This window comes from Rhamphochromis sp. 'chilingali' (assembly GCF_963969265.1).
Source record: "Rhamphochromis sp. 'chilingali' genome assembly, chromosome: 2".
NCBI classification, from domain to species: Eukaryota; Metazoa; Chordata; class Actinopteri; order Cichliformes; family Cichlidae; genus Rhamphochromis; species Rhamphochromis sp. 'chilingali'.
In genome coordinates this window covers 67,324,662-67,349,643 of record NC_137930.1, presented here as the reverse complement: position 1 = coordinate 67,349,643, position 24,982 = coordinate 67,324,662, and the positions used below count along the sequence as shown (strand labels likewise).

The window sequence follows — 24,982 nt, the reverse complement described above, 5'->3', positions numbered from 1 at the left end:
TCAAATAGATGCAAGTAAAACACAGCAGAAAAGAAATAGAGCAACAGGACCGCTAGTCTTTGATTTTATTTTCACCTGTAAAGCAGGAGTTGGGTAGGCGGAGGGTTACCCTGGTGCAGGTGTGCCGCGGTCAGTGGAAGAATCCGCGAGTTTCTCTGTGAGTTTCCCATTACGTCGTAGCTACTCGGTGCTTGTTTGGAAGTTTAGGGGTTTTTTCGCTGTAAAAAGAAGTTTTCTTCCCACGCACAGCGGACACTAATGTTTTTGTCACTTTTTATGGAATCAAACTCAAAGTAAGGTCAGTACTTCCACGCTTTAAACGCTGCACGCTCATACTCTCTCTGCACTCCATATATGATCCATTGTTGATCTGCACACAGCTGTTGCCACGAACGTCGCACTCGCTTACGTCACTGTCGTGAGACATTCTCGCAAAAAAAAATCACGGTTTTAGTAACGCAGTAACGCAGCGTTCCTACGGGAAAGTAACGGTAATCTAATTACCGTTTTTGCAATAGTAATCCCTTACTTTACTCGTTACTTGAAAAAGTAATCGGATTACAGTAACGCCCATCTCTGCTCACAAACAGCCAGTGCAACAAAAACAGTGTTAGTGTTTCAAGAAGCATAAGCTACAACTAATAGGGAAGTTAAGGCAACACAAGATTAAAAGATGAACTACTAACATACAGAAATGGATAAAAACATTCTCACAGCAGAAAAGTCATTTCATCTGCAGTTTTTATCCCTTGCTGTACACTCCAAAAACTCAAAATCTTACCAAGTATATTTGTCTAATTTCTAGTTGAAATATCTCATCACACTTCAATCAGCTACAGCAGGGCTGCCCAATCCCAGTCCTCAAGAGCTACTATCCTGCAGCTTTTAGATGCATCCCTACTCCAACACAGCTGAATCAAGTGGTTTGATTACCTCTTCAGCATGCCATCATGTTTGGCAAAGGCCTGATAACAAGCCATTCATTTGATTCGGGTGTGTGGGAACAAGGATGCATCTAAGCTGCAGGACGGTAGCTCTCGAGGACCGGGATTGGGCACCCCTGAGCTACAGAGTAACATTCCAGTGAGATATAGGAACTTGTTTTTAGACAGTGAATCTTGGATCTGGGGAATTTTCACTTGTTCCATTGGCAGATTTTTCACTTATTTCAGGCAAAAATCTTGTATTAAGTGAAAAAATCTGCCAATGGAACAAGTGAAAGTTCTGCAGATCCAGGTCCTAGAAATGAGACAAATACACTTTTAAGAGTTCTTGCAGTGGAAAAGGCAGATCGGGTATTGTCGCCACCCTGCATGTTTGTAAATGCGATAACTCGAGAACAAAGTTTCAAATTCATGCCGTGGGTGAAAATCTGAATGCAATAATTTCAGGAAAAAGGTGGATTTTCATGTTGATGCTACAGGTCGGGGGTTGGGAACTCCAGGCCTCGGGGGCCGGTGTCCTGCAGGTTTTAGATCTCACCGTGGGTCAACACACCTGAATCAAATGATTAGTTCATTACCAGGCCTCTGGAGAACTTCATGACATGGTCATTTAGCCGTTTAAATCAGCTGTGTTGATTGCCAGCATTTTTAAATCTTTACCTTAAATTGTTTTTATACACAATGCTGTTTTTTTTTTTTTACTTCACTGCTAAAGATATTTGTGGTGATGCACTTCTCCTGTTAATGTCACAGATCTCTCAAGTTCCAACATGTCACGGAATTACATCAGTGTTTTCAATCAAAGTACTTCATATACACATTTTTTAATATATATATATATATATATTATCCCTGCGTTCAGCACTTTGGCCGACACTTGATGTCTTTTAAATGTGCTATATAAATAAAGATAACTTGACATAATTACTCATCGGCCACTTTATTAGTTACACCTTGCAAATATAAGGTTAGACCCACTTTTTTTTTTTTTTTTTTTTTTTTTGGCCTTTTGCCCGTTTGGCTCTTTTGCATCAGAATTGTTGTCTAAAGGCAAAGAAAGATGCCCAACGGATTTACTTTACCAAACTGACCATCCCAGCCTTGCCGTAATGGTCCATTTGATTCACCTTTTATTGTTTATTTTATTTTCACTTACTGAATACGAGACAGACTTGACTGGGGGAAAGAAGGGGAGAAAGAAAGAGGGAAAGAGAAACAGCTGAGAAGAGGGACGGGGGAGAAGGGCAAAAGACAAGAACCAACAGAACGGGCAGAGAAAAAAAAATGCATATATCAATCACCTGGATCACCTGCTGAGAAAGAAAAAAGAAAGCAAGCAGAAGAGAACAAGAGTAATAGAATAAACAACATCACAATGATATATGGGAATATGACAGTAAATACTAAATATTAAACATTATTGTGCAGCACATAAGATCAACAGAACACAGTGTGCTTTGAGGTAGGAGCCAAAAAGGGTGTAGTTTGTGGGTGTGATCACCCGTGTGTACACCTGTGAGCATGGACGCGCTTGTTTTTTAAAAGGTTCCTTCATGTAATAATCTGCTAGAGGGTGTGGGGGGGCCACAGCCCCGTCCTCCAGGGCATGAAGCAGGTGTGGAGGAGATCAAAACTCCAGACATCCAGAGGCCCCCAGAACACAAGAGACCAAGGAAGACCAACAGAGGGGCAGCTGCGCCACTGTCCCGGAAAGAGCTGAGGAGAGTCCCAGATGAGGGCTCACTCAGCAGCCGCGGAGCAGAAGCCAGGGGGAGTTGCAGTGACGCGCCCGTGAGCTCCGCCGGCAGCCAGCTGTGCCTGAGTGACCGAGCCCCAGGCCGAGAGGCCGGGGGCACCCCACCTCCAAAGTGGCCCGAGCGAGCCCCAGGCTCCAGGCCCCGATAAGCGGCCGCCAAGGAGTGAGCCGGTGTGTACCTGGACACCCATCCCCGGACACAAAGAACCACCAACGCACCGATGTCTGAGGGGGTCTGCCACTGGCAGGGGAAGTGGTGGTAGGGGGAGATAGGCCTCCAAACCTTGGAGGGCCTGAGATGTCCCCAGAGAGGTGGCGCCTGACACCCAACCTGACATATAGACACAGACATACAGGCACACACAGATACAAACATCCATTCCCACCCTCATGCTCTCATATGCACTTACTCCACACTCAACCAACGTGGAGGTTAGACCCACTTTTGCCTCCAGGGCTGCCTCAATTCTTCATGGTATATATTCGGTTAGGTGCTCAAAGCATTCACAGGAGATTTTGCTCCATACTGACATCATAGCATCACACAGTTGCTGCAGATTTGTCAGCTGCACATCCAAATTTCCCCTTCAACCACATCCCAAACGTGCTGTACTGGACTGTGAATGTTGCTGGAGTACAGCATTTTTCCATCGCTCTATTGTCCAGTTTTGGTGAGTGCATGTGAAACAGTTGACAGGTGTGGCACCTGGCGTGGTCTTCTGATGCTGTAGACCATCTGTGTTCCATCTTCAGGTGCTCTTCTGCATGCCTTGTATTCTGGGTTTCCTGTCAGTTTAAAATACTCTGTCTGTTCTCCTGACGTCTGACATCAACGAGATAACTACCTTGATAACTAATAGACACCTTACATATATCCAGACCTGTTGTATTAACTACACATTCATCAGAAACATTAGATGAATGAGTGATGCACACAAAATCAAATTACTGTGTTTTATTTCTGTTCCTGGCACTGATTATTTCAGTGCTGACGCTGTCGTGAGGGAGTCGAGTGGCCATCACGAATAGTTAAATGACAATAAAGGTTTTGACCAGCAGGGGGAGTTTTTCAGTCTGCTCAAACAACCTTTCAGTCACTCTAAGCAAACTTTTATGTTTGTGGTTGTTTTTGTAAAAGCCACAGAATTGATACCTAGAATGTCTTCGTCCTGCTTTTGTGTAAAAACATCTATTATGACAGTTAACAGACTAATGTTTGCTTGGTTTGTTCTGTGAAGAGGTTTAAGCTTTATAAGCCTGGTTGATGCTCCTGAGGGAGAGTTCAAATTGCACTGTAGGATTAAAGTGCTGGCTAGTAGACTAAGAGCCACGGGCTTGGCTTTGGCTGTAAGTTTGCTTTTGTATAGTTTTCTTCTTTTGTCATTCATACCACCAACCTGAGCTGCCTTGTTATCTGCGCCTGTAAATAAACCGAGTGAAGAGAAGTCCGGCTTCCAAGTGTTCTTTCTCCACTGAGGCCCTCTTACAATAACCATGTGACTTGAATTTAAATGTTTATTATCACACGCATTTTATTGCTTTGCTATGTTGAAATTTTGGTTGTATTTAATCATAGAAAGTATGGCCATTATTAAGGTGGCGTGTGATGAGGTAGTACTAACCCCTCAGAACATTCATAATCCGGACAGTAAAAAAATGTATGGTGGGTCTAAATGTCAGTAGACGAAGTAATAAAGTATAAAGCTAATGGGGAAGTTAAGGTGATACAGAAGACCACAAAAAGCATAATCTTATCTGTAATATTTAATGCTTCAAAGCTGTCATTTATCCTAAATGTACTAATATTTTAATATCAATTACAACCACAGTGAACTAATGTAAAACAAAGGAGGCTGAGTAAGTTTTACAAGCACGTGAAATTTACTGTGTGCACTTTGGAACCTTTATTGTTAGCCTGATAACGGTTGTTGGCATCACCTCTGCACCTTTACGTCAGTAAAATGCTATTTAATAGCTGTGTGAGTTTTTTTTCTTTTAGAAATGTTTAAACTTTAAGATAAGATGTGCTTTTATATACAGCTTGAGTTTTAAAGCCTGTTCAAAAGGTTGCAGTGTGTGTGTGTTGTTGTGGGGTTGTGGTGGGGAATCCAAAGGGGAAAGATGCATGCTAGATTTGATCTGTATGACAGGTTTTTGAAGAGCACTTGATAAGTCGAAACTAGCCAATTTCTTCTTCTTTTGCCCCAACAATGAATAACAATTTTCATCCTTCTGTTTTTCAACCTCCACAAAAGCAAAGCTGATCGAGGTTTTAGGTCAAAAGAATTTCACAAATTCCATTTTACGAAATGTGGACAAAGAAGAAGAGAAGATCGTTATGCCAAAGTTATACCCAAACTCCGTCCTGTTTACCAAGTGGGGCGATGGCCTGACAGAACAAGAGCAGAAGGAAGCTGAAGGTCTGTTTCAAATATATGGATACAATGCCTTCCTGAGTAACCAGCTGCCACTTGGAAGGAAGCATCCAGATACCAGAGACAGCAGGTACATTTTATTAATGAGATCCGTGATCCGCTATTAGTGAGATTTATTTTTTATTTTGTTGCTGTAACTGTCAGTGTTGTCGCCCTTTGTCTTAGAAGTGCAAAGGTTTTCCTCACAGTACATACCAGCTCACAGATGTCTGGCACAGAAATATCCCAAAGACCTGCCGAGCATCAGTGTGATAAATGAAGTTCTGTCATTAGTATTTCTTTGCAACTAAAACTCTGTGCAAACAGTCTTGGTATCAAAATAAAGCTAACGCTTCAACAGAGGTGTAAATATTACAGCAGACATTACTGTGTCAAAGTAACTGAGTCTGGAACATAGAAAAATACGAAGATTTTTTTTCATCGCCTATTTTTTTTGTATTTTTATCGCATGTAACCCCTTTGAAAATATGGTGCAGTACACAATAAATTTCAGAACAAACGTTCAACAAACGAACATTATCTGTGCAAAAATTGATGCTGCTGAAGTGAAACAGAGCAAAGTTACAGAGGTTTTAGTGAAGACATAGCCAGGTGTTTTGCAATTTGTCACAAATTTCTCACATTTTAGCAGAAATGATTTTAATAATACTTTCTATGGGATATTTTTGGAAGCATTACCCACGCACATGCATAATGGGCCTTGTGTGAAGGTAGAAAATGGTCTCTGGCATTTTAAATTAAGATGATCGTGCTGATGAGGCATTGGGCCCTTTTTATTGACGCAGAGGACCGAACATTGATGTCGATAAATAAAGAAAACTGGCTGAGATGGCGGCCATGGAACGTGAGCACGTGGCGGCCCAGTGTTATGGTACCTGGGTCTGGTGACACAGTGGTTTTGATTTTGTTTGTCTATATTCTGTGACTTAGTGTTTCTATTATTTAGTTTCTGTATTTCTAGCTCCCTTTAGTATCTCCTGATTTCCAATTGTAGGTTTTGTTTATATGCCTTCCCTGTCTCAGTGTTGTTCTGCACCTCTCAAGCAGGCAAAAGACAATAATTTTTCAAAGACCATCAATTCAGGTTTTGTTAATTGAGGTTCTCTCATCCCCGAGTCTGTTTGCTTGAACTGTTTTTCCTCAGACTGCTCGTCACGGTGGAAAAAATTTAAAACCTATCTTAGCTAAGCCTCGTCTAGTAAATTCAGAGACCGCTAAGACTGTCCTTTCACAACCTGTTAATTGTGGTGGAAAAGGTTTGAAAACAAGTCTGCCTATTTAGTTTATTTCTGTTTTCAGTTTAGTTATTTTCATGTTCAGGAACAAAGCTGTTGTGAGTGCATTTTTCGCCTTCTGGAGTCCGCACTTTGGATCCACCATTCCTGCCTGTCATACACAGCACTTGACACCCAGAGCGATCAACCGGACAAGCTGCAGGACCAGGCAGAGTGGCAGACGTAGGTGCTGAAGTGGCTCGTCAGGTCGCCACATCGCCTCCCTGCTCTCTGCTGGCGGTGGCAATGGACCAGATGAGGGAGGACAATGACCCTCAGGTTTTTCTGGAGGCACGCATTCTGACAAATGTGGTCCTGGAGCAGTTCATGGAGGGGCTGCCCTGAGGAAATAAAATCATACAATATTTTTTAGAAACTCAATCACTCAATCACATACCACATGAGTATATGATTCAATAAAAAGCAAACAAGTTTGACACTCCAGTTACGGAACGACCTTCTTAAGAGCCACTGTGTGGACCAAGGACCTGTTCCAGGAAATATCCACATCCTGCATGGATGCCACTTTCAACAACCACATGTAATGTAGAGTACCAAACTACCAGGATAGTAAATATGACTAAAAAATAATCTGAAATTATTACTTTTCCTTTTAACAGCACTGCTACTACAACACAGATGGTGAAATAATCATTGGGGGGATTACATCTCACAATTATAACAGTGATCGCTGCCTGGTTGATCCAGGCTCTGGAAGTTCTCCCACCCTGCAGGAGTGTCCACTGGCAAAAACGAATGAACTACACATGCACTGGGACTTCAAACAAGATCTTGGCCTAGACATATTGTTTTTAGAAACACTTGCTGTGCACTGTCTCATAACGTCTGTCAACCTGTGGCAGGGCCAAGCAATCATAGACAAAGCAACAAACAGATCCCTTGAAATCGCCCAGAGAGCAAACTTTTACTATAAACTCATCATTCAGCAGTGCAGTGGGCAGAGCTGGAGGATCGAGCATCTCATCACAAGTTTTTAGTGCCGTTTTTAACATGAACATCTGTTATAGTCAAGTGTGCTCAAGCTTGATCTTATGAACACTTTTCACAGATTAAAACAAAATAAAGATCAAAATTATTTCTAAATACCACTAATAATGTTTTAATTCCTACAGTACTCACTACAAATAACTGGGCTGCACATTTTCCACCTGTGAAGCATCTGCATGATTCCAGGAGTTTAAACAGTTCAGGCTGAATGACATAATCATGAACAAATAACTGAACATTTTGAAGAGATTTAAAAACAGTATATATTTTTTGTCCATTACATTGATGACTCTTTTATGACCAGTTTCAAGCTAATTTTAGGCTGTTCAGACATTTCAGTTTTGCTTTTCATCAGAGAAAATATGTGAGAGGTCACAGTCACTTTTTTGGGAGTGGAGGGATGTTGACGCCTCTGCTCAGCTAACGATTTTATGACATTCACATCAGGAGTTACAGTGTCAGTTAGGTCAGTACTGTGTGTGTTTTTGTGTGTCCTCTGACGTGTTATTATCTGGCTAGAAAGTCGGTGTTATCAGAATGAGGGTAACATTGACAAAGCGACTATTGTTATTAGTGGGCACTGGAGATGGGCAGTAACGCGTTACTTTTTTAAAGTAACGAGTAAAGTAAGGGATTACTATCGCAAAAACTTACTTTCCCGTAGGAACGCTGCGTTACTGCGTTACTAAAACTGTGATTTTTTTGCGAGAATGTCTCATGACAGTGGTTCGTGACAACAGCTGTGTGCAGATCAACAATGAATAATATATCGAGTGCAGGAGAGAGTATGAGCGTGCAGCATTTAAAGCGTGGAAGTACTGACCTTACTTTGAGTTTGATTCCATAAAAAGTGACAAAAACATTAGTGTCCGCTGTGCGTGGGAAGAAAACTTCTTTTTACAGCGAAAAAACCCCTAAACCTCCGAACAAGCACCGAGTAGCTACGACGTAATGGGAAACTCACAGAGAAACTCGCGGATTCTTCCACTGACCGCGGCACACCTGCACCAGGGTAAACCTCCGCCTACCCCACTCCTGCTTTACAGGTGAAAATAGAGCAACAGGACCGCTGAGTCTTTGACTTTATTTATTTTCTGCTGTGTTTTACTTGCATCGATTTGAAAGACTGAGTGTAAACACAAAAATATTTTATTTTATGTGCTGGAATGTGCAGAAAATAGGTTTAAATATTAAACAAATTTCTTCCAGTCAGAGAATGTTGCAGATAATTAAATTTTTGCTTGATGCATAAAGTTAAAAGATTAAAACTAATAAAACATGTTTTAAAAAGAGACTTTTCCATTTGATTACATTTTGTATGATGGATTATGTAGAAAAAGTAGAATTGGGCTGAAAGATCTATCGCTTTATCACCTCTTCAGGTTGTAAATCGTGTTTTTAAAAAGTAACTAAGTAACTAATTACTTTTGAAAATAAGTAATCAGTAAAGTAACGGGATTACTTTTTGGGGGAAGTAATCAGTAATTAGTTACTGATTACTTTTTTCAAGTAACTTGACCAACACTGGTGGGCACTATGGGGGTCATGCTGTACTTTGGCTTTCTGAAGAATGGAAACCAACATAATAATAATAATGGATTGGATTTATATAGCGCTTTTCAAGGCACCCAAAGCGCTTTACAATACCACTATTCATTCACTCTCACATTCACACACTGGTGGGGGCAGCTACAGTTGTAGCCACAGCTGCCCTGGGGCAGACTGACAGAAGCGAGGCTGCCATATCGTGCCATCTGCCCAACACCAGTAGGCGGTAGGGTAAAGTGTCTTGCCCAAGGACACAACGACCAGGACAGAGAGCCCAGGGATCGAACCGGCGACCTTCCGGTTACAGATACGCTTCCCAACCCCCTGAGCCACGGTCGCCCTGACATAGAGAGGAGACTGATAAAGAGATAGACACACGGCATTTGAAGAGCTCTTCCGATCTGGAGGAAATGATCAGTAATCTCAGTGATTTAAGTCAGGGGTTAATGTTCCTCATTATTATTATTATTATTATTATTATTGCATGATAACCATGGGACTTTAAACCAAATAAAGATACATATGGTAATGCAGTTTGTTAATGACAGATGAAATCAAATTACAACACAGGTCTCTGTCCGTCTTCTATAAATGTGTTTTATACTGTAATTTTAAAACTTTGTTGATGTCTCCAATTTGTTATCGTTTTCAACTGAAGACGATCCACTCAGACGTTTTGAGCAAAAACAGGATGTCATGCAAAAAATGCTGGGAGAGCACAGAGACGAGCAAAGAAAATCTGCAGAGGTCCAACAGTCCAAAAGCAGACATTGAAGCAGACAGAGGATGATGCAAATATCCAAACCCAAAACAAGGAGACCCAAATGAAAAAGTCTGAAAAACTGTTCCCTAACTCGGCCTTGTTCAAGACATGGGGGGAGGATCTCTCTGAGGGTGACCAAAGAGAGGCTCAGAGCCTGTATGAGAAGTATGGGTACAATGTTTATCTGAGCAATCGCCTCCCTCTGGATCGACCTCTTCCAGATACCAGAGATCCTCGGTACAACTTTCATTTTATATGATTTTAATCTTTCATTCTCTCTTCTGTACATACAAAGAAAAAAAATCCAGACAGTTTAGTCCACTCAGTTCATTTCTTGCTCAAATATTTCAAATTTCTAAACAAATACAGTGGTATTTCATATAATTCTTTTTAATGAATAGGTGTTTGAAAAAGAGTTACCCCAAGGACCTGCCAAGTCTCAGTGTGGTGCTCATCTACCTGGATGAAGCCCTGTCTGTTCTCCAAAGAGCCCTGCGCAGCAGCATCGACCGCACTCCTAAAAACCTGCTGAAGGAGATAATAATGGTGGACGACAATAGTTCTAATGGTAGGCTGGTTATAAAGAAAGAACATCTGTGACAAAAAAAAGTAATTATAGGGCATGCAGATTATTGTAAGTCAATACAGGCTGTTAACATGTTGTTTTATGTGCACGCCTCTCATTTTCCTTTCCTGTTCACATCTGCCAATTCAAACAAACCATCAAAAGTTGAGTGAAGATCATCATGTCACATGTTTGTGACTAGTTTTCTTGTTTGGACGGCTTATATACATATCTGTGAAAACTGGTGTTCACTCTGTGTTGTAGCATTTTGATGACACCCAGTTTGTGCTCCAGTGGATGATGAGAGTCAAACCTTAAATACTAATCTGTATGCGTAGGTTTACGTCAAAGACTGATTTCTAGAACAACAAAGTGACCAAGTGTTCCAAGGTTTTGCATAATTTAAAAGCTGAACATGGGTGTAGTATTTTAATTGTAAAAGACACCAAGTGCAGGTGACTTCCACTTAATACCAATATTTACCAGCTGCCATTAGGGCTGCCACGATTAGTCGACTAGTCACGATTACGTCAACTATCAAAATCGTCGATGACTAATTTAATAGTCGACACGTCGTTTGACGCTTTGTAAGATCCCAAAAGACGCAGGAATAAGTAGCAGGATTTAAGAGTGTAATAACGGACTGAAACAGAAGATGGCAGCACTGCATGTACAAGGAACCAGCTGCCGTTAAACCCCGAAGAAGAAGAAGAAGAAGAAGCTGTATCCCAGAATTCATAGCGCAGCCCAGCTCAGTTTCCAACAATGGCGGCAGCTAGTTAGTTTTAATATTACTCTTATTATTCTTTCTGGGTCACAAAATAAACGTTTAACATATTTTCAGGCGAGAATGTAGCTGTGTAAACCTCAAATATCTGCTCAGTTTATCAAGACACCACATATTTTCAAAAGCGCTCCGACGTTTTCGGAGATGTCTGTTACCCACTAGCTCGATAGCGAGCCGGGGGCGAGGCTAACTAGCGCCGTGAGAACACCGGACTCCCAGCAAATCGTCTTCAAACCCACCGCCGTCTTTCGCTACTCAGGTTAAACATGACATATGAGTCACTTAGATAACTTAAAATGTTATTGTTTGGCTTTTTTTAGTATTTTATTTGTTCCTGAGTAAATCTGTTTGGCTGAGATTAAAGTTGAAAAGAGATTTAAGATGCTCGAGAATTTACTCCGGTGTCCTGTTATATTTTAGATAGCAAGGAGTTTATTAAACTCCACTGAAACAATCTGCAAATTTCATTTAAATTTGATAAACTATCATCTTGTCTTTATTTTTAGTTAGCACCTTAAACGCTTAAAGCTGTAAGCTAATGATAGTTATATAAGAGCAGATGCTGCTGGTGCAATAAGCTGTACGTTTTACGTCCAATGGATGCATGATCTGATTAGTCGACTAATCGCAAAAATAATCGGTGACTAGTCGACTATCAGAATAATCGTTTGTGGCAGCCCTAGCTGCCATCCAGAAGTCACAATCAAGCATCATGACGTGATTGAAAAGTATTGAACAAGACATCTCACCAGCATTTGAGAAAATTTATTGTGTGAAATTGTATGAACCATTTCCTTTTTTCCCCTCCTTCATACAGGGCTGAACCTCTGCTGACACAGATTAAAGCTGACAGAACTGTGGTGGCTTCCCCGGTGTTTGATAGAGTCAACTTTGATGATCTCAAAGTTATTAAATATCATCCCAGTGCACACGCCTTCGACTGGGCTCTGTGGTGCATGTATGAGAGTTTTACACCCGAGTATTACAAACTTAATGACGGTTCACTGCCTGGCAAGTAAGTTCAAGTGAAATCGGCATTTAGCCAATGCAACAGCCTTATTAACTTTATTTTTTTTTTCAATCTAACTGGTTTATTAAATATTGTTATATCAGTATACAGCTGTAAAATATGGTTCTCTTCTTTGACTTTAGGAGTCCATCTGTCATGGGGATCCTGGTTGCTGATAGAAAGTTTCTGGGGGAAATTGGAGTCCTTGATGAAGGAATGAAAGTGTATGTTGGAGAAAATGTTGAGCTGGGAATTCGTGTGAGTAAAGATCATAGAGTCATGAAGTTCTCTTTCATGGTAAAGTAACTATGATTTCTGTATTTGTCATCTACTTTTTAAGAAAATGCGTATTGTGGACTATAGTTGTAGTTGCATTTTTTATCCTTGCAAAGTGCAATTTTATAATTTTTAAGTTACACTTTGTTCATGTAGGTATGGACATGTGGAGGCAGTGTTGAAGTTGTTCCATGTTCCAAGATCGCCCACATCGAGAGGGCCCACAAGCCCTACATGCCTGACCTGGGTCCTGCCATGAAGAGAAATGCCCTCAGAGTTGCAGAGATCTGGATGGATGAATACAAGCACAACGTTAACTTGGCTTGGAACATCCCATTTGAGGTGTTTTGTGGCACTGACACAAACAGCAAATGACACTTTCTTTAAGGGATATTTTATTCTTCTATTATTCTGACAACGCCACCTAGGGGAATTTCACCTCCAGGAAATATATATTTAAGAAAAATAGATAAAAGGAATAAAAAGAGGCCGCACACATTCAAGGATGCACACCGAGGCAGGTTGGCTCCAATATTAATACAGTTTTATTTATGGTTAAAATAAATGAAATATTAGAAAGCAAAATGTAGCATCGTTGTTGACAGTGTCCTAAAGTGAAAATAAAACAATCGTGGAACTTGGACTTACCAGCAGCCGTGGACCCAAAAGAAAATCACACAAAAAGAACACAAGCCGGTCTGGCTCCCCACAGGCTGAGATCGGCAACTGAGGCAGTTTAAGGTTCCCAGCACGACACTCGGGCAGAGGATCGCTCCAGCCCGATCACAGAGGCGTGGGTACAAGCAGCAATCCAGAATAAAATAAAACCAGGTGAACCAGAAAAAGGTAAGCCTACTTAATAAAAACAGTTTCACGACAAGACAAGACAAGACAGCAGGCTCCACTGAGGAGGAGCCCTCACAACAGCAGCTGGGAAGGTGTTTCACTCTTCCGATTGAGGTCGGGCAGTTTGCCACAGAGATGTGAAGGCAGCAATCAAACCCTAAAACAACAGATAAATATAACCTTAGCCTCCGGTAATTGTGAATGCTAATAAAAGTAGTTTTAACGGCTTACCCCAGGACCGGAGGCGCTATACTCTCACTGGTGGAGATAACTCCGCAACGCCGGGATAAAACAGAAACTACAATAAGCCACAAAAACTATATTACTACAGATTCTAGTACTCGGAAACTTTGAGGCTGTCAGAAAATATGAAATAGAATTACACAGTTGTGAAATCTTAGCAGGGTCTCGCCAAGTATATGTCTTTACTATGGTGGCATGAGTTGCACTGCATTTACCTACAACACCATACCTCATGCAGCCACACATGCACACCCTGTACAACAAATCCATTTTACTTCACATATTCTATCCCGGTGCACATAAAAGTAAAATTCATAGGAAATATGGAAACGTCTTTGCCACGCTTTTCTGCAAAACATCTATTATGACAGTTAACGGATTATTGCTTACTTGGTTTGTTCTGTGAAGAGGTTTAAGTTTTATAAGCCTGGTTGATGATCCTGAGGGAGAGTTTGAGATGGCACTGTAGGATTAAGTGCTGGCTAGTAGACTAAGAGCCATGGAGTTGTAAGTTTGCATTTTGCAGCTTTCTTATTTTGTGGTTCATACCACCAACCTGCCTTGTTGTCAGCATCTGTAAATAAATTGCATGTTGGGTGAAGAGAATTCCTGCTTCCAGGTGTTCGTCCTTCACTGAGGTGCTATTACAATAACCATCTGACCTTTCTTTTTATTTTCACACACATTTTATTGCTTTACTGTGTTCAACTTTTGGTTGAGAGAAAGAAGAGAGAAAAATAGAAATGGACAACAAGCATAATCTTATCTGTAATATTTAATGCTTCAAGGCTGTCATTTATCCTAAATGTGCTAATATTTTTACATCAATTACAACCACAGTGAATTCATGTAAAAGAAAGGAGGCTGAGTAAGTTTTACAAGCACATGAAATTTACTGTGTGTACTTTGAAACCTTTATTGTTAGCCTGATAACGGTTGTTGGCATCACCTCTGCACCTTTACGTCAGTAAAAGACTATTTAATAGCTGTGTGAGTTTTTTTTCTTTCAGAAATGTTTAAACTTTAAGATAAGATATGATTTATTATACAGCTTGAGTTTTAAAGCCTGTTCAAACGGACACAGAAAGCTGAAATGCTGCAGAGGACATAATTACACTGTGATCCTCTGTGAGAAACCACAATGAAGGTAAACATACGAAGAGTTGGAATAATCGGATCATTTCTGTTGTCACTATACATTTTCATCATCTACACAAATAGAAGTTGTACACCCAGAAAATCTATTCCTGAGGGAGTAGCTGATCAAGAACTTTTAAAGAGAAAACTGGAGAGGATCGAACAGACTCTAAACAAACTGAGTGAGTATCAGTTTCAAAGTTCACATTCTCACACGCTGACTTCTTTTCAACATTATTGATAAAGTTACCCTTCAGTGAAATAGCTTAACCTATTATTAGCTATCACATTGTAAAAATCCACCATTCACAAGAAATGTATGTGTGTCAAAAGTAAATGTGTACTCCCAATCTCATGGCTCTCTTTTTATGAATAGTTGCTCTGTTAAGTCATGGTGGTGTTGGTTGGTGGTTGGTCTGGAGGATGTGCTTCCAGTGTAGAGCAAAATGCTATTGGGATTCTACATCGCCACCACCGCTACCATTACCTGAAAGCAGAACTGAATGAGACAGAGCAAGCCAAGACTGCTAACTATAAGGGTTGCAACCAATGAGAAATCTCCTTTCAATGCTTTTTCTTTAATGCTATTCATTGCATAAAAAAAGAATTGTCCACTAAGGTTTCCTGTGTATAGTTTTCTTGGCGAATGTTGCTGTTAAACACAGCTTGGTCCATCTCATATGGTCTTCAAGCGTATTCATCCATTTTTCATTTTTATAGACATTGCTTTACCCTGCTCATGTTTTGGTTGTTGTATTTAATCATAACAAATAAGATAAGATAAGATAAGATAAAACTTTATTAATCCCTCGGGTGGGTTCCCCTGGGAAATTCGGTAATATAGATATAAATATGGCCATGATGAAGGTGGTGTTGTACATTTTTTTTCTTTTTCAATGTTAGGAACCCAAAGGGGGAAAGATGCATGCTAGATTTGATCTGTGTGACGAATTTTTGAAGAGCACTTGATAAGTCGAAACAATTCTGCCAATTTCTTCTTTTTTTGCCCCAACCATGAATAACAGTTTTCATCCTTCTGTTTTTTAACCTCCACAAAAGCAAAGCTAACCGAGGTTTTAGGTCAAAAGAATTTCACAAATTCCATTTTACGAAATGTGGACAAAGAAGAAGAGAAGATCGTTATGCCAAAGTTATACCCAAACTCCGTCCTGTTTACCAAGTGGGGCGATGGCCTGACAGAACAAGAGCAGAAGGAAGCTGAAGGTCTGTTTCAGATTTATGGATACAATGCCTTCCTGAGTAACCAGCTGCCACTTGACAGGAAGCTTCAAGACACAAGAGACAGCAGGTACATTTTATTAATGAGATCCATGACGGTCAAGTATTTTTAGTTATTTATTTATTTTCTGCTGCAAATTCCAATGTTGTCATCCTTTGTCCTAGAAGAGCTTAAAACTATCTCACTACTCCCAAGTAAACCTCGAAAAACGGGGCTGGGCTAATGGTCTGTTTGAGCTTACTAAAACATTAATCTAATACACACCATCTCACGCCGTTTAGATGTCTGGCAAAGAAATATCCCAAAGATCTGCCGAGCATCAGTGTGATACTCATCTACATAAATGAGGCCCTGTCTGTCATTAAGAGAGCAATACAAAGTATAATCACCCACACTCCAAAGAAGCTGCTGAAAGAAATCATTCTGGTGGATGACTACAGCAATTACAGTAAGCTTACAAAGATAGTCCTCGCTAATGTCACTCAGTATTTTGAACTACATCAGCTTTGTCACAGATCTCTATTTCAATTCCAGATGACCTTGGAAAACCCTTACAAGACTACATAGATCAAATTAACAAAGAGATGCCCGGATTATTGAAGAAAGTGAGACATACGCAACAAATGGGCTTATCACAGTCCCGGATATCCGGTTGGGAGCATGCCACAGCTGACGTTGTGGCCATTTTAGATGCCCATATTGAAGCCACAGAAGGATGGTAAGTACATGTTTTAACTTTATGGTTTGTTTTTTCCCCCCAGGAAAACAAGAGTAAAGTAGGAAGTCGAGGAACACATCCTCCACCAATGAAGTACCTGTTTCCCTCCTTATTTAATGAATTATTTCTTTTGCTAGCGCTTCAAGTTCAGATAAAAACAGTAATTTTGGATGAAATCTTATGAACAGAAAAATGACATACTGGAAAGTTCTCTTGGTGTCTTATTTGTTCCTCTTCTGCAGGGCAGAACCTTTGCTGGACAGGATCAAAGCTGACAGGACTGTTGTAGTGTCCCCTGTCTTTGATAAGGTCCATTTTGATGACCTACACGTGGAAAGATATATCCCATTTTCTCATGGCTTTGACTGGGCAATGTGGTGCACATACGAGCACTTTAGCTCTGAGTGGGTAAAGAAGATGGATGAATCACAACCGGGGAAGTACGTGAAGCGTGCAAGCAAAGAGGCGATAGAGACAGCATCACAAAATGTATCTCAAGTGACATTGGATTGCAGACAATATAGGTAGAGAATTGTTGGGGAAAAAAACTCATGTGTTGGTTTTTGCACAGGAGTCCCTCTGTTATGGGAATCTTTGCAGCAGACAGAGCTTTTCTTGGAGAAATTGGTGGGCTGGATGGTGGGATGACAGTTTATGGTGGGGAAAATGTTGAACTTGGAATTCGTGTAAGTTATTAGTAATAATATTATAGTCCACGCTTTTAAACTATTTAAGATTGAAGATTTGCCGATCACGGCCGTCTGATCTGTGTCTACTCAGGTGTGGCTGTGCGGAGGAAGTATAGAGGTTGTGCCCTGCTCGAGGATAGCCCACATCGAGAGGGCCCATAAACCATATGCACCTGATCTCAGCCCTGCCATGAGAAGAAATGCTCTGAGGGTGGCAGATATCTGGTTAGATGAATACAAGAAAAATGTATTTATCGCGTGGAACGTCCCACTGGAGGTTTGTATGATGATTTATAATCTAAAGGTTATGTTTAGTATAGAGATGGACCGATCCGATATTACGTATCGGTATCGGTCCGATACTGACGTAAATTACTGGATCGGAGCGAAATAAAAAATGTAATCCGATCCATTAAATATCAAAAAAGCACCTCACAAAACTTGCGACACGCCGTAACTCGCCTCATAACTGTAGCACTTTGGAGCAGTATGCATCATGTGATAGAGCGGTTGTGGCGTGTGAGACCTGTCGGCGGTCTGGTTGAGTATTTGGAGCTTCGCTACCAAACCAGCATTTCATCTCCAAGGAAGTGATCCCAGAGAGAAGTAAAGCAAGTGTGTAAGTTCATCTCTGAATGTTTGTAAAGCATTCCAGCGTTAAGCTTATCAACCGATATATGGAGCGACTGCCTCTCTCTCTCTCCTGCTGCTACTTCAATGTGAAACTGATCAATGATCAGCTGATCGGCTTTTCTGTCGCGAGTCCGTGTCTCTTGTTTGTTTTTGGCCCACTTCGTGCCAGAAAGAGGAAACCAGCGGCTGAACAACAGCAGCACGTTTAAGCTTGATCAGCTGTTGTTAGAATGTATTTAATATTACTTTCTACTCCAGGATCTTTTTCTACGCAGCTGACGGCTGGTAACTGTGCAGGGGCGGATCTAGCAAAGTTTAGCCAGGGGGGCCGATAGGGCATTAACAGGGAAAAGGGGGCACAAAGACATACTTTTCTTTCTTATTCTCATTTAAAATGTCGAGCTTTTAATAAATAATTATCTGAATCTTACACCCAAAGTTTTAATCTGATGTAAAATGTATAGAAGTCCATAACTGTATATAGTAACTGTTAAGTCTAATATACCCTAGTACAGTACTTTTTCCTTTGGGAAAGTACCATCTGTGCAGTTCTGTTGAAGAAAGATGTTGAATCTATTTAATTATTCTTGAAAAATAATTGATTTCTGTGCATTGTTTTTCACACTGCATCAAATTAAAGTTGATTACGTCGATTAAGCATCATGAGGTGGAGGGGGTTCCCTATTTTTTTTTTGCTGGGAGTTTTAGAGCCCGATTAGTTAGGATGCTTACTCTTTAAAATACCAGAATAGGGAGGATGGAGCAGGTTTAAGTTTATTAGATTGATCAGTTTTGCTGAACTATGAAATTTTTTGGGTGCAGTGTATTTTTTGCATACAGGTTTAACAGAATAGCTTTAGTGTTTTGTTTTGTTTTTAACTTGAGTATGAACTTATACAAAAAGCAGCAAGATATTAAAAAACAGTTTTATTGATTAAAAAACACTATATCGGATTCATATCGGTATCGGCAGATATCCAAATTTATGATATCGTATCGGACATAAAAAAGTGGTATCGTGCCATCTCTAGTTTAGTATATGTATTCTTGAGTGTTTTACTTGTCAAACTCATTAGATTATAAACAGAACATGTGAAATCTGTCCTTCACATGAATACGCTGTAAAATTTTGTATTCTTGAAACATTGTCTGTTAAAAATACTGCATATCATGTGTGCTAATGATCTAAAGGTGTTTTCACCTAATTCAACTTCTTCACACACATTTATTAATTTAAATTGTACCTACTGCACTCTTGCTTTTTTCTGTTATGTATTGGATACTCATCTGAAATGTGACTAGATTTCGAAATAATTAGCTCAGTATGTGTAAATGCAAGCCCTGTTAGCTTAATTTGCAATGTTTGTTTCCAGTCTTGTGCTAACATTATGTCAGTTTGGCACAGATTTCCTTATATGGTCACTGCAGACATGAGGAGGCGGGGTTTTCAAGCACTGAGTTCTGATAAGAAAATGGTAGCTAATCAATCGAAAGTGGGCTTTCAGGGAGGGGAGTCTAATGGAAAATATAACATGTTACTTCAGACAAAAGGTGAGGCTGTATAAAGTTATTGGTGGAGTCACCATATAGGACGACACATAGTGTGTAAAAGCCACCAACACTGGTGACTCAGAAACTGGAGAGTTTCAAACCTCATCTGGCATTAAGATCAGTGTGCCACGAGCTTAATGGTATTAGTTTCCATGGTCTGCTGTAGGTGGGGTCTCAAACCCCTACTTGTGGTACTTATAGACGTGAAGAAATATAATGCAATTTGGCCCCTGAAATTTTTTCTTGGATTTGTTTGTTGTTGAGTACAATGTTAAAAATGAGTTAATATGAAGGCAATATGAGCAGAGAAACATGTTGAGGGATTGGCTGTGTTAGTTCAGTGACAGAGTCAAAAACTAATGTGTACACTTATTTCTGCATTTTTATTTTGTTAAATAGAAGCCAAATGATAGCAGAAGTGCTGCTACATGTCTGGCCAGAAAGAGAGGACCAAGTGTTTATTTGCAGGGCTCGCAAAATCGCTAGCCCGACGTCCCGGGGCTAGCGATTTTTCTGTTCGGGCTACCAAAATCCATCTCAGCCCTGCCCGTCAGGCTGTCATAGGAAGAAAGAATATGTCAATGCTTTTGCATTCTTTGGCAAACGTAGCTGTCAGTATGTGACATATTGAAATCGCGTTTGAATTTCCGCTTGTTTTTTGCTTCACTTTCACTTTGCGATGGCGCAAACTGTGAATAGAGAGCGGCAGCTACTGACTGGTGAGTGACAGATTAGTTGCGCACCAGTTCCTCTGACATCGTCTTATCACTCATTAGCTTACTATTCAAACATGACAAGTGAAATCTCCCGCAGCAAGCTTAAACCTGTGATGCAGGTTGATTGCGCAGAGAATCGCTGATCATTATGCAAGTGCCTGTGTAAAAGCAGATGGATTTATGCAGGTATTTTAGTTCTGCAGAGCCAAATAAGACAGGTCAGGGTGAAGAAGGGACCACCAAAGAAAAGCCGATCACAAAACGGAAAAGATATGACAAATCAGGCTATGAGGCAAAAACAAAAGCGCAGCTTTTTTTGGTTTCATGGACAAAAGAATTTCTGTGGCTGGAATATGACGAGCTAAATAACATCATGTTCTGCCGGGTGTGTCTTGTTTCCCTCGATTTCTGAGTCGACAAGCACCTTTGTTACTGGGACCAGTAATTTTAAGAAAGACCCCATTAGAACCCATGAGAAATGCAAGAAATGCATTATTGCTCAGTCTGCAGTATCTTTCCCAGAACAAACGCCAATTGCAAAAAAACTACTAAAAATAAACCAAGCACAACAAGAAGTCCAGAAGAAACACAGAAGAAAAAGCTGTTTAGAACAGCGCGATGTTGCAAAGAGTGAACTACCTTTGGCACAATTTAGCAGCCTTTGCAAACAAAGCAAATGATCTTGGTTCCACTTACCTCTTACCCGTGACTTCAGTGGAAATGTCAGATTCAGGATCTGACACAGACTGATCCATGTTCTACACAGTTCTTACAAGTTCATAGAAATTTCTGTTCAATTAGAACCAAATATTTGAGTTGATGATTGTATTCTTTTACAGTTGTTGTAATTTGTGTTTTAACAATTTTTTAAGTCAATCAAAAAATTGTCCTCTTTTTTTTCAGGCTACTTAAATTTATTTTGGGCTACCAAAAACTGAAGAGTGTCTGCCCGAAGGGCTACCAGAGATTTTGAAATTTTGCGAGCCCTGATTTGGTACTTCAATGAAAGACTTCAGTTAGTTAAGAGGGAGGGAAAAAAGTTGTGTTCACGTTTGCAATTTTGTCTTGTTATACAGTATTTGAAAGACTACATTTTCAGAAATATTTGTGAGTGTTTTCTTGTTTGTTTGGTTGGGTTTTTTTGTACTACTTGAACACTAAAGTGTCCCTCACATGACATGACAGTGCCAGCAGGGGCCCACAGCTCATTTAAGTTTGAGACCCACACAAACACAAACTGCAAATCTTGCAAGGCTACTCTAACAGAGTCCAAGGATATAGATATGGACCCGAACATAAGAAAAGTAGGTATCCAATAAAGTTTATTTCTATATGGACAGATCTGGATCATCACAGCTGAGTATGTATAGCCTATATCAGGGGTCAGCAACCTTTAACACCCAAAGAGCCACTTGGACCCGGTTTCCAAGCAAAAGAAAACACTGGGAGCCGCAAATACTTTTTGACACCTAAAATGAAGATAACACTGCATATATTGTTTGTTTGTTTTTTACCTTTATGCTTTGTGTGAACAACTAAAGTAAGTAAGTAAAGTTTATTTGTTAAGCGCTTTTAACAGACAGGCAGTCACAAAGCGCTGTACACAAAGATTAAAATAAACAATACAATCAATAGACATTATACGCAATGTAAAAGATCAAATGTAAATAATGTAAAGAATATAAAATACGTGGATCAACAAAAGGCTTGTTTGAAAAGAAAAGTTTTTAACTGCTTTTTAAAAGAATCCACAGAGCAACTAAGGTGTGCTGCTTGTGAAATCCATGAAGTGCTACAGAGAAAATTACATTTTATTTATGTAATTAACACATTTTGAACTCTTAAAGAAATATAACAAAAGGAAAGCTGAACTACAATGATCCAGCAAACAAAAACTGTTGTGAGCCGCCCCCCTCATATCGCCTTTGGGCTTTTGGAGCCTTGACCTGACTTTTAAAAAGTAATTGGAAAAAAAGCACCATGCTGCTAAAAAAAAATAGATATTTGCAAATTTCTGCCTAAATATGTATTTTACCTGAGATGTTGAAAAGTGTGTTCATGGAAACATCGTCGGGTCTGCTGTGGTATGTTTACAATGGGACTTCTGCTCCTGAACCTCTGCGCACAGCGTCTGCAAATCGGGGCTGTACGAAGTCACTTTCATCTTTACGAAGGACTGTAAGCTGTCATCTGTAAGGTGTGAGCAGTGTTTGTTTTTAACATAGTTCACAGTGGAGAACAGCTGCTGGCATAATGTGGATCCGAAGATCCATAATTGGCCTACCTGGGGTTGAAAGTCTCGATAAATGCACGTTGTTTCGGCGGGTACACCGGCTTCCGCGAGTGTGATGCTTATTTTGAGCGATGAAAAATAATAAAATATAATTTTATTTTTATATTTCAATATCACAATAATCTTCCAATTTAGAGCTACAAGTTAAAAAAGAACTAAAGACAAATAAAATACACTTCAGCTAAATACTTCTAATTTATTTTCCCAAACCACGCGGAGCCACACTATAAGGACTAAAGAGCCGCATGCGGCTCCGGAGCCGCAGGTTGCCGACCCCTGGCCTATATTATAAATTACTTTATAATGCAAATTAGCTTACACTACCAATTACAAGCTTAAACTGAGGAATGTCTTTCTTCAACTTTTTTTGTACCTGGCATACTATTTGTCCTATTTATTCAGGAGAGATGCTTCCTTTTAGTGGTTGGCTGTTTTGTCCCTAAATATATTGTTCTATTTAAAAGTTCACTGTATAAGTCTATACAATACAATAAAGTCTATACAATATTTTCTTCTTATTGATCAGAAATATCATCAGAAATAAGAATGTTACTGTGGAAATCATGCTTTCTGGTGTGACATCTGACACACAGGATCACGTGGTCGATATTGGTGATGTGTCTCAGAGGAAGGAGCTCAGAGAGACGCTTAAATGTAAACCCTTCAAATGGTACTTGGAAAATGTCTACACCAGTCTGTCAACATGGGATAACATGTTGGGTTATGGTGTGGTAAGTGGCTTTTTATTTTGCTTTTTGAGCACTTTGTCACAAGGACAAAAATATCTATTAGAGTAAGTTCAAGATAAGAAATGTGGTTGTGTTAAAAGTTCAGTTGTATTTCAGGAGGATTTCCATGATTTAAGACTCTAAATGTGGTAAATTAAAAAAAAAAAAGTTTAAAAAAACATGTAGTAGCAAAGCCCAGGAGATTTAAATATATATTTGAGAAACTGTACCCACACAGTGAGTATATGATTCAGTACAAAGCAATTAAGCAATTTTGACACTCCAGTTACGGAACGACCTTCATAAGAGCCACTGTGTGGACCAAGGACCTGTTCCAGGAAATATCCCCATCCTGCGTGGATGCCACTTCCAACAACCACAGGTAATGTAGAGTACCAAACTACCAGGATAATAAATATGACTAAAAAATAATCTGAAATTATTACTTTTCCTTTTAACAGCACTGCTACTACAACACAGATGGTGAAATAATCATTGGGGGGATTACATCTCACAATTATAACAGTGATCGCTGCCTGGTTGATCCAGGCTCTGGAAGTTCTCCCACCCTGCAGGAGTGTCCACTGGCAAAAACGAATGAACTACACATGCACTGGGACTTCAAACAAGTAAGATCTTGGTCGATAACAATCATGGTAATGTTTAAATGGCGTCCCTGTATAGTGTCTTTTCAGGTGCCACTGGTGGGAGGTGCTAAAGTCAAAAATGTTCAGATGCTCCTACTGACATACTCCAATGTTTTTTTTTTACAAACACTTGTTGTGCACTGTTGCCTCATACTTTCTCTCAAACTGTGGCAGGGCCAAGCAATCATAAACAAAGCAACAAACAGATGCCTTGAAATCGCCCAGGGAGCAAACTTTTACTATGAACTCATCATTCAGCAGTGCAGTGGGCAGAGCTGGAGGATCGAGCATCTCGTCACAAGCTTTTAGTGCCGTTTTTAACATGACCGTCTGTTATATTAAAGTGTGTTCAAACTCGATCTCATTTAAAATACATTTCTTTTTTTTAAAAAAAGGTCAAAACCATTTAAGCGTGTTTTTGCAATGACATCGCTGACTACCCTGGAAAATGTTTGCAATTCTACAGTGCTCACTACAAATAACTAGAGTACACATTTTTCTACCTTTCCTGGAGTTTGAACAGTTATGACATAATAATGAACAGCTAATGTGCAAATTCCAGAAATTGACATTTTGAAAAGAGGTTTATTTGATCCATATGTTGTGATACAATAATTATGATATAGTGTTGTGCAAAATATTGAAAAACACAGGTGTGCAGGTGCAAGCATTCAAGTTCATTAGACTGGTGTGTCATCTCTTTTTACCCCTTCTATTGTGCAAATAGCCACAAGTAAAAATAGCTTTATTGCTCCGGTTAAATGTAGTCACGACCTGTAGTCTTTGTCAATACACAGATCCACAGATAATACCTTTTAAGAATTATCTTTCACAGAACTGACATTGAACAGTTGCAGCAAGAAAAACAGGAATGCATGATGACTGTACGGCTTGGACGTCACCTGTGAGTGAATAAAAGGGCTCTTGGTCCACTTTATGTAAACCTGATTGTGCTGCAATGCTAAACTCCAACTCCATTAACTCTGCATAATTTTACAGATGCAAAAACAATACTTTAATTCATTTAAGATTTAATCTCTTTATTGTATCGTGTTTAAATCTCTTTTGTATATTTAAAATTTAGTTGAGCTCATTCTTTAGTGTACTTTTTCATTCTGAGATATTTATCTTATTGAGCTAAGCTGTGGGTTTTTTCATGTTTTGACTGGTGTAACA

General features: G+C 39.8%; 1 protein-coding gene and 1 pseudogene across 2 annotated transcripts; both read left to right on the top strand.

Annotated features, from left to right (window-relative positions):
- The first annotated feature begins 8,938 nt into the window (after positions 1–8,938).
- On the top strand, positions 8,939–12,740 carry LOC308385002 (putative polypeptide N-acetylgalactosaminyltransferase 8; annotated as a pseudogene). Its single transcript has 7 exons — positions 8,939–9,005; positions 9,317–9,391; positions 9,624–9,965; positions 10,130–10,324; positions 11,898–12,095; positions 12,233–12,347; positions 12,522–12,740. The product of its transcript is annotated as a putative polypeptide N-acetylgalactosaminyltransferase 8 (transcript).
- Positions 12,741–14,580: 1,840 nt separating this feature from the next.
- Positions 14,581–24,122, top strand: LOC308392547 (putative polypeptide N-acetylgalactosaminyltransferase 8). Its single transcript, XM_080875616.1, has 11 exons — positions 14,581–14,773; positions 15,651–15,900; positions 16,113–16,279; positions 16,366–16,549; positions 16,792–16,989; positions 17,121–17,235; positions 17,330–17,515; positions 23,025–23,162; positions 23,446–23,541; positions 23,621–23,788; positions 23,981–24,122. Exons 1-11 carry the CDS (start codon positions 14,596–14,598, stop codon positions 24,113–24,115), a joined length of 1,815 nt encoding a protein of 604 aa, XP_080731742.1. The 5' UTR covers positions 14,581–14,595; the 3' UTR covers positions 24,116–24,122.
- The last annotated feature ends 860 nt before the right edge of the window (positions 24,123–24,982 follow it).

What these genes read in the sequence shown, in the direction of transcription:
- LOC308392547 (XM_080875616.1), top strand. Translation starts at nt 14,596, where the DNA reads ATGAAGGTAAACATACGAAGAGTTGGAATAATCGGATCATTTCTGTTG. An exon ending in ACAGACTCTAAACAAACTGA is followed by an intron (nt 14,774 to 15,650) that starts GTGAGTATCAGT and finishes CCTCCACAAAAG; the next exon opens with CAAAGCTAACCGAGGTTTTA. An exon ending in GATGAATCACAACCGGGGAA is followed by an intron (nt 16,990 to 17,120) that starts GTACGTGAAGCG and finishes GTTTTTGCACAG; the next exon opens with GAGTCCCTCTGTTATGGGAA.